Source organism: Panicum hallii, chromosome 8 (genome assembly GCF_002211085.1).
Source record: "Panicum hallii strain FIL2 chromosome 8, PHallii_v3.1, whole genome shotgun sequence".
Taxonomy (NCBI): Eukaryota; Viridiplantae; Streptophyta; class Magnoliopsida; order Poales; family Poaceae; genus Panicum; species Panicum hallii.
Genome location: NC_038049.1, coordinates 15,484,773 through 15,499,596, shown reverse-complemented (window position 1 = coordinate 15,499,596; position 14,824 = coordinate 15,484,773). Strand labels below are relative to the sequence as shown.

Here is a 14,824-nt window from a genome sequence, read left to right as displayed (position 1 = left end):
TTGTTATAGCAGCTGTTTCTAAGTTATCTTTTTAGTTATTTTGATGATGACTTCAACATTCTAAATTGGTGGCATGAGCACAAGCTTACATATCTCATTCTGTCCATACTTGCCATAGGCTAAACGTGATGTACTGAAGGGTTTGCTTTCGCTGATCGGCGCCAATCTTTCCTGCTGTGAATTTCCCAGGTCGAGAGTTCCAGTTTCGACTTATTCTTCGGAGTCTTGCTTTAGTCTAACTGGCAGGGTGATCGAGGAGCGCGCCGACGGTTGCTGCCTCATTCGGTGGAGATGTTGACCTGCATCAAAGATTGAGAGTTAGGAGATGTAAGGGCACAACATGAGGTCGAGAAGGAGATGCAAGAGCTGGAGGATGCAGCCAACAAGCTTCTGGAGGATGGAGATGGGCAACCTGGTGATACTCAGTAAGTACTTGGCCTACTGCCCTACTATCAACAAAAATCATATTTTGTTGATCAATATTTGATGATGGTTGACTCTTTGTTTGCTAGGCCTGTCTCCACCACTGGGTCTGCGCCGTCTGTCCAGGGAAGAAGTGATGGCGGCAATTCTTTTGGCGAGCAAGATGTAAGAGTGCAAGTGCATGTGTGGAGTCTGGAGCTAGGAGCTATCTTTTGCATTTGTGTTCTATTCTTATAATTATGTGATATAAATATGTAATGAATATCTAAACTTGAATTATAAATCTGGGCTGTACTCCTTTTTCCTTCCTAGTGTTTCTCACAAGGGTGAGTTTTACCTAGAAAGGTTTTTAATGAGGCAGCCAACACTTGATCTGTGTTAAAATAGATCTATAATTTCTTTTGAAGTGGTGATCTTTTGCTTATTTTGCCTCTTGTGCCTGTTGTGATTTGTGATGTTTGGTTGTGACTTGTGACTTGTGAAATGTGAGAATACGACTTTATAATTTCTGAATGGCTGTTGAATGTTTGTGAAATGAGAATGGTTGTGAAATTTGAAGTTGAGGCAGTGGTGGATGACTTGGCGGGTTGTGGGCTAGCCTGGCCCGCTACTTGTGCTCGTGCTTTACGGATGGGCTCGGCACGAAACATGCCCGTGAGCTCGGGCTTGGGCCATCGATGCAGCCCGTGGGCCAGCACAGCACGGCATGGTGGAGAGTAGTGCCGGGCCTAGCCCACTATGAAGTTGATCGGGCCATGCCGGGCCCGTGCCGGGGCCGGACGGCCCGAATGGACATCTATACATGCAAGTCCACAACCTAGTCAAACAAAAACCGCTGTTGCCTCATGGCTTCGGGTGCTCCGGCCTCCACGCCGTCTGCCTTTGAGATCACGAATCGCGACACTTCCACCTCCTATCGCCGCCGCCGCTTCCTGCGCCTCACGATGTCGCCGCCCATCACTCCTGCCGTCGCGGTGCCTGCCGCTTTCCGTCCCCCGCCGCGCCCGCCCGCCCGCGTGCGTCGCCGCCGCCGCCACGGATCCGTCGCGCCCGCCCACCCTCCCCGCCGATGCCGCGGCTCCTACCGCGCCCAACGCCTCCCTGACGTGCCGACCGCCGATGCCTCCCCGTGCGCAGGGATCGACCATCTTGCATATCGTGGCTGCAAGGGGACAAGTGTAGGTATGTTTTAGCAATTTCTCTTCTCAACTTCATTCTTCAGGATTGATGTATGTCCCCGTTGAACTCTATGTTCATAGAACAAGCATTCTGCTGAATCTTGTCACTTGATGCTTTAAACTTGTTTAGCTCAGATCGGTACCATTGTTCGTTCTGGAGTTCAGAGAAAATCTGTGCTTTAGTTCTAAATTATATATCTTTTGGAGGAATTGTTTCGTACAAATTTTAGATGCAAAACTCGATTCAGAGAAGTTATGCAGTTATGAGATTGGCAATCATTGCAATAGCAACTAATGGCAAACAGTTTGTCATGGACCACTTCCACTTATCTGAAATTTGCCATGTATTTTGGTTGTCAAACTGTACAAATAAGCATGGTTTGTGATTTAACTGATATCTGACAATATACAATCTTCAGGCAATCTTTGATGCTGCTTCTGTTCATTGTCTCGGCATTGGAATGCAATGCCACGATTGCTGCGTCCTGCAGCGCTGCATTGCACATTCGTCAGGTGAGCACAGAGAGAATCTGGTTGTTGCTATTGCTTGCAATGTTGTTTTTGTTACATCTAAGAGGCTACTTTTGTCACCTAGTAATTAATTAGAGTATAACTGTTGTCTTTCAGTTGAATCTCCTTGTTAATCAATCTACCGAAATAAAGTGCAAACTCACTTAAAAAAAGGGCCATGCTATGGCATATTTCTTTCTTCTAGATATTTGGACATTGGCCAACTAGCTGAATCCTATGAACTCAGAATTAGCTGAATAGCTATACTATTTTTTTTCAAGATGCTTCCCTGATCAATTGTTTATTGCTGGTGCCTGTATTGCCTGCAGGTAGATGAAGGCAATTGTGGAGACATAAGCATTGCAGCACAACCATTCCAAATCCAATTTTCAGCCTTCTGATTCAGGCATGCTGCAGAACTAACCTTCAGCTTAGAGCAAGAAGCAATTGAACCTTCAGCCTTCTTATATTGATGCGTACACGAATGGATACAGAAGCAATGAAGCTCAACAATGCTAGATATTTACATTTACATTTTTCTTTCCTGTAGTGTAAACTTGTACTGTTCACTTCTATGTACATTTGTTCTTTAAAATCATATGGTTATATGTAGACTATCACGTGATGTGAACAAGTACTACAATTGAAACGTTCCTACAATCAATGCAAGGCCCTATGGTTTTTGAAATATTTAGTTGGTGCAATATTTTATGTTTACTCTGAATTTCATGTCAACATTATATGCTGCATGCATGTGTGAATAAATATTTATTTTAAATTCTGAATGTGTTACAATAGGTAAGATATGTGTTACGGATCATATGTTCCTTTGTTCCAAATTATATGCTCTACCACAAGGTGGAAGTGTTACTAGAGCTAAAAAAGTGTGTTACATAGACAATTATTGTAACACTTGATAAATGATCCAGTGGATAAATAATTGTGTTACAAAATAGTAACACTTTTTGGGATGTAAATAAATGATCCAGTAGATAAATAATTGTGTTACAAAATAGTAACACTTTTTGGGATGTAAAAGAATATATATCTTGTGTTCTAATAGATCAGACTATAGTAACATTGGAAATAGTAACACAAAAGATGTGTTACTAGGAGAGGCAGTAACACTTCTATTGACCTATAGTAACACAAGTTGGTGTTACTATATCCATGTTCTGTAGTACTGTGCACCAATCAGTAAATTAGTTGCTCCCTTAAAGCAGACTACAATCATATTCCTAACTGCAGGAGTGCATGCATTAACCCTTCGGGTTGGGTCACACGCTCTCTGTAGCTTGAATCCCACTCCCTACAGATAGGAGTGCACCCTGATTTGTTTTGCATGCCTCTGTTTTGTTTGCAGGTACACGGTCTGTCTGATTGGTACCAGGGCAGCAGAGTCTGTTCTTTCTTTCTGGCTGCAATGCAAACTAGGCACCGTGAAGCTTGTGATGTCTCTCATAAACGATTTCCGGGCGTGTTCCAAAAACTTGATGAAGCAAGAACCAAAAACTTGATGAAGCAAGAAACAAGCACGTTACACTACATGAAGCATGGTACGCTACATGACTCCATCCCGAGAGTCAATGCAGGAGTTCATGACTGCATTCTTGGTAACAAAGAAGAGGCGTGCTGCTACGTATCCATCAAATGATCAAAATGAGCTGAGTCACCATACTATCTGGGAGCACATTCCATTTTTTTAAACCAACCAGGCAGGAGAGCTGCTGATTATATTAAAAAAATTAAGCCCAGACTAGGCAATATAACAAATAGAAGAAAAAACACGAGCAAGTTGGATTGTGATATCAACGCATGCTGAACTCAACTCAGCTATTGGTCGGATTGGGATATCGATACGATCCGCAACAACTCTGGCCAGCCGGATTGGGACATCGACATAAGCCACATACCAACACTCCACACAACTCAGACTCAACCATACTAGCCGGTTTTCACCCGAGCGCCAACCCTGCAGTACCCAAACCATCGCCGCCACCACTTGATACCTTCTTTTTTGTATTTTCACTTTTTTAAGAACAATAGAAAAGAGAGAAAGGGAAGAGACGCCTTGGCACAGCTAAGCGACAAAAGCCGAAACTACCACGCTGGAAAATGCCTGATGTCGCCTTGAGGAAGAACATGATGGGGCCAAAGTACGTGCTAGAGATGCCCGACGTCGCCTTCAGGAAGGACATGACGCCAATAGCGCCGTCGACGCTATCCCAAGGAGGGATGCGTTTTCCCGTATCGTCACCAGAATGTAAAGAGACGACTGGCACCTCAAGCACCACCATAGTGGTGCTGGTGCACCTCCACAAGGTGGCAGCAAACAACGCCGCCACGGCGACGTTGGCATACACCCAAAAAAGCCGCCATGGGCCATGCCACTACGGTGTTGCCGACACACCGCTGCACAGACCCGATAGACTCTGCGAACCATCGCGCCAACCGCAATGCCGCCGCCGGCCGCGACGCCACTGCTGCGGCGATTCCGCCACCAAGACGCCGCGGAATCAGAAGTTGAATATAATCTCAAATAGATCTGACGCAAATGATAGAAATGCAGATCAATCTTAAATGATTGGCGTGCTATGATTTGCTAACTAAATGATCATTTTTTCCTTTGTATCATGGGTTATTGAACGTGACTAATTTAAGAAACAGTTTGATATGGTCAGATCTTTAATAAGATGTCGATCAAATTCTTTCAATTTTTTTTACGAAAGTGATTGCATGTTTACAGATGCAAACATGCTCTCTTTCGAAAAATGGTGCTTTCTGCTTTTCTTTATTTCTTTTTATTAATATATTTTTATATATCCATTATAATTATCTGATCCGTATGAATTGTATATCTGAAACATGATAGAGCACGCAAAGCGCGCTAAACGTTCTAGTATGTACGAAAATTGCATGCCTTGCACTTTCAGCAGGAAAGGAATTTTCAACAGGGGAGAATGGGTGTGGATGATTGTCCTTGCGAAGCAAGGGTTAACTGATGCTCTTGAAGAAGCCAGATTGGAAAAGATACCTCTATATATCAAGATCCAGTGAAGCCCACATCTAGCTAGAAATTATTAATCACGAAGTCACCAATAAGCTCAAAAATAAATGATATTTTTGGTTTGTTGACCAATTATAGGAGTATTACAAATGGTATGGATTTCGAGAACATATTACAAAAATGCACCTCCACAAGAATAAAAAATAATAGGAGTATTACTCCACGGTATCTGTCACCACACAAAATTCAACTATTTGCAAGAATAAAAAATAGGAGCAGTCTCTTGTTCAAATTTAGAATTGAAAAGTAGATCATACGGAATACAAATTCTGGTTCTCATGATACAATCGGGTAAAGGCTAGCTATGCGATTGCAAGGGCAGTCCGCAGTCTGACATTCAAGAGCACCATCACCTGCTGTTGCCGTTTCCGTGACAGCATGGGACATATGAGCTTCAGGCAACTAGTCGTATTTCGGATAGAACCCATTAATCGTCATACCTCCATCAACAAGGATCGTTTGGCCAGTAATGTAAGACGAACCAGGCATACAAAGAAAAGCAACCATGGAGGATATGTCCTCCGGTTCTCCAACACGCCTAATTGGGGTTCGCCTCACAATATTATCCTTCAGTTCCTTATCCGAGAAAATCTACACAAAGGAACATTAATATGAGAGTTGGGCACTTTTGTCGATCAAATATCAATCTTACATCAGCAGCAGGAGTATGTGCAGATAAGCTACAAGCTAGAAGCACCCAGCATAGACATTTCGTGGAAAACACAGCATCTTAATTCCATGCGTGGCTGAACTAAATCATTAACAACCAAGAAGCAAACTTAGGCAACAAACAAATAAAATCGCTAGTCCTGCTAGGAGCGGCTACTACTTGTTGGTCGTTATAGTTTTGCAGGAATTATTTTGTTTCTGAAAAAAACTTAACCCTTTCCTTTTGCAGGTTATCTCCTCAGTTATTCATTGGCTCCATTTCATGAATTATACTAAAAAGCTAGCTTTACAGGACTTGGTTGTTGCAGTAGCATCATAACAGTTGGCTCATGTGGTCAAGGAATATTTTACTAAGGCATATGGGTGGCAATCCAGTCTACGGATTGACAGTCGGTCATTAGCATCTCGATCGGTTCATTGCTTTTTCTCTTTCTTTATAGGTTGTGTACTGTGACACCCTAGGTGTCAAAATTGTGTCACGTTAGGTATGAAATGTAATGCATGTGTTGATTTGTACAAGGTTGGATGTATTTGTAGAAGTAAGACCCTATGTGTAATTTTATAAAAACATGAGTCCTTTTGTGCAAAATGCATGAGTTACAAAAGTAATTTTCAAAAGTTACTAGGGGCCAAATTATAAGAATGCAAGTAATCATGACAGCTCTGAAAACTTGCACTTAGGCCTAAGTTGTGTGTAAAATATGTAACAAGGACAAAATCTTTATAAAACTTAAAGTTAGTCCAAAATTTCAAAATAAAGTTGCATACTATGAGTTTTTGAATTCAAACCCTATAACAAAGTTGTAGAGCTTGAAAAGGTTTACAACTTTCATTTTGAACACTTTTCCTTTTGAGCCCTAGCTTAAAAGTTATCGCTGGTTTACATACGGGTCCCTGAAATTTTGGAAAATCACAATTTGGTCCAGTCGTCCCCAACCTTTCTTCTTCCTCTGGCTGCTTCCCCTGTTTTTACTGCTCCTGCGCCGCCGCCGCAATTCCTTGGAATTCAAGCCGGCAGTGCAGCCCCCCCTCGCTCCCCCTCACTCCTAGGCGCCGCTCTAGCCCTGCTCCTTGCCCTAGCCTGCCACCGTGGCCTTTCCTCGCGCCCCTACGTGTCTGCCATTGTCGCCCGAGCTGTTACATGGCCGGTCTCCCCACGCCATCTCCCTCCCGTGCACCTCCCCTTCCACGTCCTGCCCCTGGGCACCGCTCGTCGTTGGTGCTGCAGCCGTTCCTTTTCTTCCCCGGTCCTCCTGCACGGTTCCTGCCTCCTTTCTTTTCCCGTGCACCTTCATCCGCACAGCCGCCTGCCATTTTCTTCCTCCTCCCTGTTGTGCGCCGCCCCTCCGATTCAGGCCGCTCCAACCCTCGCCTCCGGGTCCCTGCACCGCCCCTGCCCTTCCCCAGGACAGAACCGCACCGCCGCCTTGCCCTCCCCGGCCGGAGCAGTCTGCTCCACCGAGCTCCACCTCCCCACCGCCGAGGACCTTCCTTTGGCCCTCCTGCTCACCTGGTGACCCCCAAAATGGGCTCCTGGTGTGCTGCTCGACCCCCCCCCCCCCGGCGACCATCTGGTGAGGCGCCTCCCTGCGCTCTTTCCCCTGTACGGGATTTTCTTTTCCCCCATGGAATCGACCCCAAGCGCCTCTCTGTTTTGTTTGCAGATAAGGGACCTCGTGCAGCAATTAAGGCAAGCTCAGGGGGTTTTCTGCGAAGTCTAGACCCATAGGAACAGTAGAGTTCGAGGACCTGTGTGTAAAGGTGCTTGTTATTTCATGTGAAGTGATGCTGCTGACTTGTAAAATCGATAGAAAATAGTAGAAAATTCTAAAAATTGCAAAATCAGTTTTGTTAGAAACTAGATTTTAAGCTCTACAACTTCTATTAAATTAGTTTGATATGAAACTAAATAGTTTTGAATCTATATTAAATCTAAGATAAGAAAGTGTAATATCCATATCTCCTGCATGGTAACTGTGTTGATCTTGATTTTTGGTATGCAATCCCTATGGATTAAGCATGAATTGATATGGAATTTTCAAACCTAAATTTGTTTTGTAATTTAAATTCTTTTAAGTTGATCAATTCAATTTGTTTTATAGTAGAATTAGCTAAATCCAATCTATTCGGTAAAGCTTATCTAATTAGATCTTTTAGTTAGAATCTGTTAAGTATGCGTTTGATCTGTGTTTAAATTTTTCAAAACTTTATAACCATAATTGTCCAAGCTTCACATTCAAATTTGAATTTAATTTGAATTGAGTATTTTAATTCTGGTTTTCAATTAAATCAATGCGATAGTCATGATTAGTCATGAGTTGAATGTTTAGGATTCAAGGCTTAGGTTTCCCTCTTGTATCGTGAGTTCTTGAGTGTTAACCTTCTGGATTGCAGTTTATCGTAAAATGAAGTAAGAAGACTATACATTCTTTAATTTTATATTCTTGCATATCATATAGATCCGATTGCTTTTGCCGACGGTGCTTACGAGCTGATCGTGGATCGAGCCGTGGAAACTCCTACAGATCCCGGAACCAGAAGAAGGTTGTTCTGAAGACCCCAAGAACTTCGTCAAGGAATCCTCTGAAGGCCCGAACCAAAGTTCGGACGTTATTAACTTGACTAACCCCAGCCCTACCAGTAAAGGCAAGCCCCGGACATAACCCACTATTTTAATTATACTGCAATCTAAATCTATTTACGTATTCTATGCATCAAGTTCTTAAGAATTGCTTGAAACCCTAGTTGCATTTCCCTAGGAACCAATGTGATGAATACTAGCACTTGAGTCCGACTAGCTGCTATGCTAATAGGATCGGTAGAAGTCGGGTGATTTCCTGTCACTCGCGCGACATAGGAGTTGTAATGTTTACATTATTGTTATCACTATAAGGATGCCGGACGGGAGTTTTGTGCGGTATCATGGTTGAGGTGATACCCCGTCTGTGTTGTTGAAATTGATAAGGTCGCGGTGTGTGCCGATCGGGGTTAAGCATTTGAAAGTACTAACCACATACCGCGAAATATGGTAAGCGGTAAGCCTAGTAACCAATCGGCCCGAGGAGTGGACATACCTCCCACCACTCGTTTTGCTTCTTCTGGTTACTTATGTTCGACTGGGGAAATACGTGTTGCAAGGGCAACCAGGAATACGGGTTTTGTAGTCGCGCTACAGACGTATGTCCTGCACACATTGGGTGTGCGTATGTTCCTGCAGTCGCTTGTGGTGGCTCTGATCCACGAGTCGGAATGAAAGGTAAACGGTTGCTTCGGAATGACCCTGTGGTGTTCCAAGCGTGTGTGTTAGGTTTACCTTGCAAGGTTAAATTCGATTCAGAATCGTCCGCCTCTCACGATGATTGAGACTACTTAATCCCTTTATCACACAGAGTAACAAGAGCAACTATACGATGAGTAATACTGATGGTTGAGATTAAGAGCTCTACCTTGCTTGCTTAGTTATAGGTGCTTATCTAGAATGGATAATCACATAGAACTTGAAAGCTAAAAATTGAAAATAAGGATCTACTCTTAGTTGCTTTTCAGCTGATACTAAATCCAGAGCTATTATAAGCCTTCATGAGTCTAGTTATGGGCTAAGTATACCCAATTCCGGGTAAGCCTTGCTGAGTATTAGTATACTCAGCCTTGCCAGTTATATGTTTTGCAGGTAATGTCTGGAAGACCCTACTCTTCCCTTGCCCTGGCCCTGTGTTCTTTCAGAAGGTTGGTCCGTGGAATGGAATCCGTCCCCGGCCAGCACTGGTGATATCGAGCGATGTCGTGCTCGGGCTTAGCATGACATCCGTCTTAACGACGAGTTGAAATCATCGCATATGTTTTCCGCTGCTAAAAACCATAGTTTTAACAGCTTGTAATCTTTTCTCTGAATTTAAATCTTCGTACCTCTTTTGGAAACCCTTGTAACGTAATTTCCTCTGTGATGTAAAATGTGATGGTGATTGTATCTCTGGACTCACCTTCGTGTGAGGTAACCTTATTTGATCCTGTGTATCGGTGGTTTATCGGGACGTTACCCGACAGGCCAAGGGATTATACCGTTTGAAGCACGTTGGAGCCCTCGGAAGTGGACTCGCGTACTTGAGCCGGTATAATTCAGGTTGGTGCTGCCACATGTACATCCTAGTAATGCAAAGGTTGGGAATGTTCACCGAGTTTATATCAACTCCATGTAAAAAACTTGAATTAAATAATTTTGCCTTATTGAAAAAAAAGGCAGTGGAATACAAACTTTACATGGAAAGAGGTACATAGGTTCGAACTGTTTGACATTATAGTGGCATTTTGTCAAGCATACCTTTCCACTTTGGGATTTAGGAGTTAGCTAAAAGCATCTTTGAGACATAAAAACAAAATTCTTGGTGGATCCAGCAAACATTGCTTTAAGAAAATCACATGCAACAAATAATTAAGCATACAATAAAGTAAAGAAATCCGGATGTTAAAATATGGATTTGGTATTGCAACAAACTTATATCTGTTTAGACACTCTTATACAGTAATAACATCACAAAGAAAGTTTGCACAATGTACTTATTGCACTTCAATATCAACGATTTTAATATATTCAAACATATGGCACAATGTTCTGAAGGGGGAACAATAATACATTGAATCAAAATTGATATAATTTTCTGTATGCAGCTCAAATAAATCTCCCAGCTAAGCATGAAAGTGTTACAGCGGACTACAATGCATTAGGATAATGAACCATAGAACATTCTCTAACAGATTGACAAAGTCCAAAAATATAAAGTAATATGATCAATAAGAAATTTCTTACTCGGTCTGTAAGTGAAGTCGAGATGTACCCTGGAGCAACAGAGTTAGTTCTTATGTTGTCCTTCGACCATTCGCATGCCAAGTTCTTTGCTAATTGGTTCAGTGAAGCTAGTATAAAACATCCAAAACGGGTTATATTGCAAGATGTCTAGAACAAACTTATCTTCAATACATGCTTATTGCTAAATAAACAGAAAGAATAACAAATATAGTGGTGTGTACCTTTAGTCATACCATAAATAGGTCCGCTAAACAAGCCAACCACTCCAGCAATTGAAGATATAAAAACAATGCTTCCAGACCCAGATGCTTTCAGAAGAGGATGAGCAAGTAGGCACAAATGATATGCAGATTCAAGATTAGTGGCCATCAAAAATGAGTATTCCTCTGCAGAATGCTCCATAGCTGATTTCCTTATGGCTGTCCCAGCATTGTTTACCTGGTAGAGCAAACAAGAAAGTCGATATAAATCATTCAGGACATTCGTACCTGAGTGAGCAAAACAGTACTATATAGTGTGTGCATCTGTATATTGTAATTTCAACGCCCGCAACCAGCAAAAGGACAGATGCATGAAAACCATATCATGGATGGAATGTGAACCAAGGGCAAGAAAATAGGTCAAATTTCTGGACCAAAGTATTCCTGCAGGTTTGCTGGACCGGATACTTAGTTAATATTTTAATCAAATATTGATTTTTATTAATAAAATTATAGGTGTGATTATTTTTTTTGGAGATAGTGTGATTATCTGCTTTCATATCTATATTTAAAGATGAACCCAGAAGGGGCGGCAGGAGGCGCCGAGCTAGCGACTGTGTGCTTCCCGAGTGTCATCAACAGTTTTATCATGTGGCCAACGGTACATTTTTAAAGATGTATTCCCTCCGTCGCATGAAAAGTGCAATTCTACATTGAAAAATCTCGCAAAAAGTACAATTCTAGAGATTGAATCTCAACTACCTGCCTAATTAAGTGCTCAGATTTAATTTGCATGTCAAAACTAACCATATGTGATCAATTTATAAGGACATGAGAGTCTTTTCATGCTACAACTAATCTGTCTGAAAATGACTAGAATTATACCCTTCATAGGACAGAGAGAGTAGCGCGTATTAAAATACATGATGACTTTAGAGCGCGTTTGGTTGCTGCACCCCTATCTGTCCTGCCAAATTGTGGCCCAGCCAAATTTTGACGCACAATTCGGCCGCCCAAGATTGGGCGGAGAAGGACAGCAAAAATGAACTGCGTGCCTGCATCAGAGCTCGGGCCAGCCAAGTATCGGCCGCCATCCAAACAGCGCGTTTACCCATGGCCAACGGCTAATATTTGGCCTGGCCGGTCCAAACGTACCCTTAATGCCATATAGTGGTCACTAAATCACTATTGCTCCCTCGCAAAAAAAAAGTCACTATTGCAATTACGGACATAGCAACAAACATCACCAACATGTTTAAGTGTCCAAAAGTTCCATGGGGTTGAGGAACATAGATCGTGGAATGTGGTACCCTACTTGAGAAAAGTTTAACAGGGTGCGAATGAGATTGTTCCTAAATGCGGGACGATTTTCCGGGGACAGGGAACACAACGTACCATATGTTCCCCTTAACATTACTTGGCCACTGAATTTCCCAACAGTTTAGAAATTAAGTAGTAGCCGTAACACGAGTGGATGTGTACTTGTGTAGGGCCCCAGAGGCCAAAAAAGAGATTAATGATTGAAACAGATCAAAATAGAAATTAAGAGAGATATTAGTTTAGTTTGTGCTCACGAGGATGTCGAGCCTGCCGCCGAAGTGGTCGGTGACCTCGCGGAGGAGGTGCTCCCGCTGGTCACGCACGGAGACGTCGCAGACGGAGCCTGCAACGGGGAGCTCCATGGCCTGCCACTCCTTGAGGCGCTCGCCGAGCTCCTCCTCCTCCAAGGAGCAGGTGTACACGGCCGCTCCCAGCGCCACCAGCTCCTCCACCACCGCACGCCTGCGAGCACGCCATTGATCAACATGTACGTACGCGTGCAAAGGAATCCTGTTGTCAAACAACTGTACACCTCGAGGCAGGGAGATGGGATGAGAGTCGTACGCACTTACCCGATGCCGCGACTGCCTCCCGTGACCAGGGCCGTCTTGCCACGGAGTGACCATCTCCCCGGCTGCCTTACCTTCTCACGAGGTGAAGCATCCGTCGCGGTTAGCTCCTCATTGCTAGCTCGTGCTCCCGGCTGGTTAGTAGTGTCAACAGCTGATGATTCAACCGACATTCTCTCTCTCTCTCTCTCTCTCTCTCTCTCCGCGTGTTCGCTCTCTCTCTCTCTCTCTGTCTCTGCGTGTTCGGTCAGTTCAGAGATTCTCTCCATGCATGGGGTTTATATACAGGAAGCTGAGGGCAGAAGACACCCTAAAAGAATCTCCTGCTGCTCGAAAATGATGGTACAATTATAAAACAAGGGGAGACAATAATTTTAAAAGTGGAATTATAAAAGTGGAAAATCAAGTAGATGGTATCCCAACGTATCAGATTAGAGATTCTAGCTTGGTAGTGTTCACTGAAAAGGTGGTTAAGGAAGCCGCCTTCCAAATGGAGCATAATAAGCACTTCGATGATTTTCGGGTAGACTACTATCAGGTGGTCTCAAGGTTATAAAAGATGATTTGATGGCGATATTTATGATTTCTTTAAGTGCCTATACAATAGAAAAATAATCTCAAACCTAACCGTATCAAATCGTAATATGGTGGCGTACTGACAGCGCATCTACTCTGACATTAACAACTGCAGATTTCTTGCTTAAGAAAGCACCCACGTGGAAAACGATAGGGGCCCGGAGATATTACAAGGATACTAAGCATGCTAAACAACGTTTACAACAACATCACCGGGCTTGTCTTGAGATGTTTATGGGCCAGATGGGGTGAAAATAAAAGTGTGGCCATCTTGACAAGATCAATGATAACAACAACTACCACAATAATAACATAGTAGTATCTGCATATAATATATCACTGACATATCTACATATAAAATGTCACCAATAAACACTCAAGTTGCATAAAAAGTATTCATCATCTAAAACAATTTGTACATACTGCCTTAGAAGTTTCTTCTAATATTTCTAAATGTGAAATCATTATTGATAAAGATTGACAAAACACTTTTCCTTACTTCAGACATTTTGTACCTCAAATGATTCTTCAATAACTTCAACTTTCAAACAAATATTTGAGTCGATGGCACAGCAATAGAAACATTAGGATAACAATCGGCTTCTTTGATAAACTCAAAATAAATTAGATAAACCAGTTCGATTAATGACCCAACCTCAAATTAACCATCTAGAGAGACCTTTTCACATTTAATGTAACAATATTTTCAAACTCCTTATTAATACATGCTTTCTATATGACATCAGATGCTAAAAATGAAATATAATTAGAAATTGATAATATTTCAAAGCCACAAAGTTACTGCATCAATTCAAGGAAATATTACCAATTATATATCTGTTCATACCAAAATTTGATAAGATTCTTAGAGAGTTCGGTTAAGAAAAGAAAGCAATCATCCAATGAAAGTTTATCCAAAAAGAGACTGAATGAAAGAAGGAATTGTGAAGACCACGGCATCACAGTTTCAATTTATCTATTAATTGGGCTGAGTCGGTTGTTTCCTTTAGGAAAGTTTGTGTCACGTCCAATAAGAACTAGTATCAACCTATAGGTATTGTGGCAGAACCAACCTGAATTATACCGGCTCAAGTACGCGAGTCCACTTCCGAGGGCTCCAACGTGCTTCAAACGGTATAATCCCTTGGCCTGTCGGGTAACGTCCCGATAAACCACCGATACACAGTATCAAATAAGGTTACCTCACACGAAGGTGAGTCCAGAGATACAATCACCATCACATTTTACATCACAGAGAATTACATTACAAGAGTTTCCAAAAGAAGTACGAAGTTTCACATTTAGAGAAAAGATTACAAACTGTTAAAGCTATGGTTTTTTGGCAGCGGAAAACATACGCGATGATTACAGCACGTCGTCAAGACGGATGTTATGCTAAGCCCGGGCACAACATCACTTGATATCACCAATATTGGCCGGGGACGGATCCCATTCCACGGACCAACCTTCTGGAAGAGCACAGGGCCAAGGCAAGGGAAGAGTAGGGT

The 14,824-nt window shown here is 42.5% G+C and overlaps 2 protein-coding genes across 4 annotated transcripts; one reads left to right on the top strand and one right to left on the bottom strand.

The window, feature by feature from the left end:
* The first annotated feature begins 1,278 nt into the window (after window positions 1-1,278).
* Window positions 1,279-2,723, top strand: LOC112903353. 2 transcript variants are annotated; one of them, XR_003230789.1, is made up of 3 exons: window positions 1,279-1,605; window positions 2,021-2,114; window positions 2,441-2,723. XR_003230789.1 is itself a non-coding variant. In XM_025972597.1 (3 exons), exons 1-3 carry the CDS (start codon window positions 1,368-1,370, stop codon window positions 2,446-2,448), a joined length of 336 nt encoding a protein of 111 aa, XP_025828382.1. In that variant the 5' UTR covers window positions 1,279-1,367; the 3' UTR covers window positions 2,449-2,723. The 2 variants fall into 2 exon arrangements, 1 of the variants encoding a protein (XP_025828382.1); XM_025972597.1 differs by having other exon boundaries at window positions 1,279-1,601.
* Window positions 2,724-5,348: 2,625 nt separating this feature from the next.
* Window positions 5,349-12,968, bottom strand: LOC112902916 (tropinone reductase homolog At5g06060-like). Of its 2 annotated transcripts, none has more exons than XM_025972111.1 (5): window positions 12,744-12,968; window positions 12,426-12,633; window positions 10,873-11,089; window positions 10,652-10,758; window positions 5,349-5,769 (listed from the first exon to the last, which is right to left on the bottom strand). In XM_025972111.1, exons 1-5 carry the CDS (start codon window positions 12,911-12,913, stop codon window positions 5,581-5,583), a joined length of 891 nt encoding a protein of 296 aa, XP_025827896.1. In that variant the 5' UTR covers window positions 12,914-12,968; the 3' UTR covers window positions 5,349-5,580. The 2 variants fall into 2 exon arrangements, with proteins under 2 accessions (XP_025827896.1, XP_025827897.1); XM_025972112.1 differs by lacking the exon at window positions 5,349-5,769 and adding an exon at window positions 9,949-9,990.
* Between the last annotated feature and the right edge of the window lie 1,856 nt (window positions 12,969-14,824).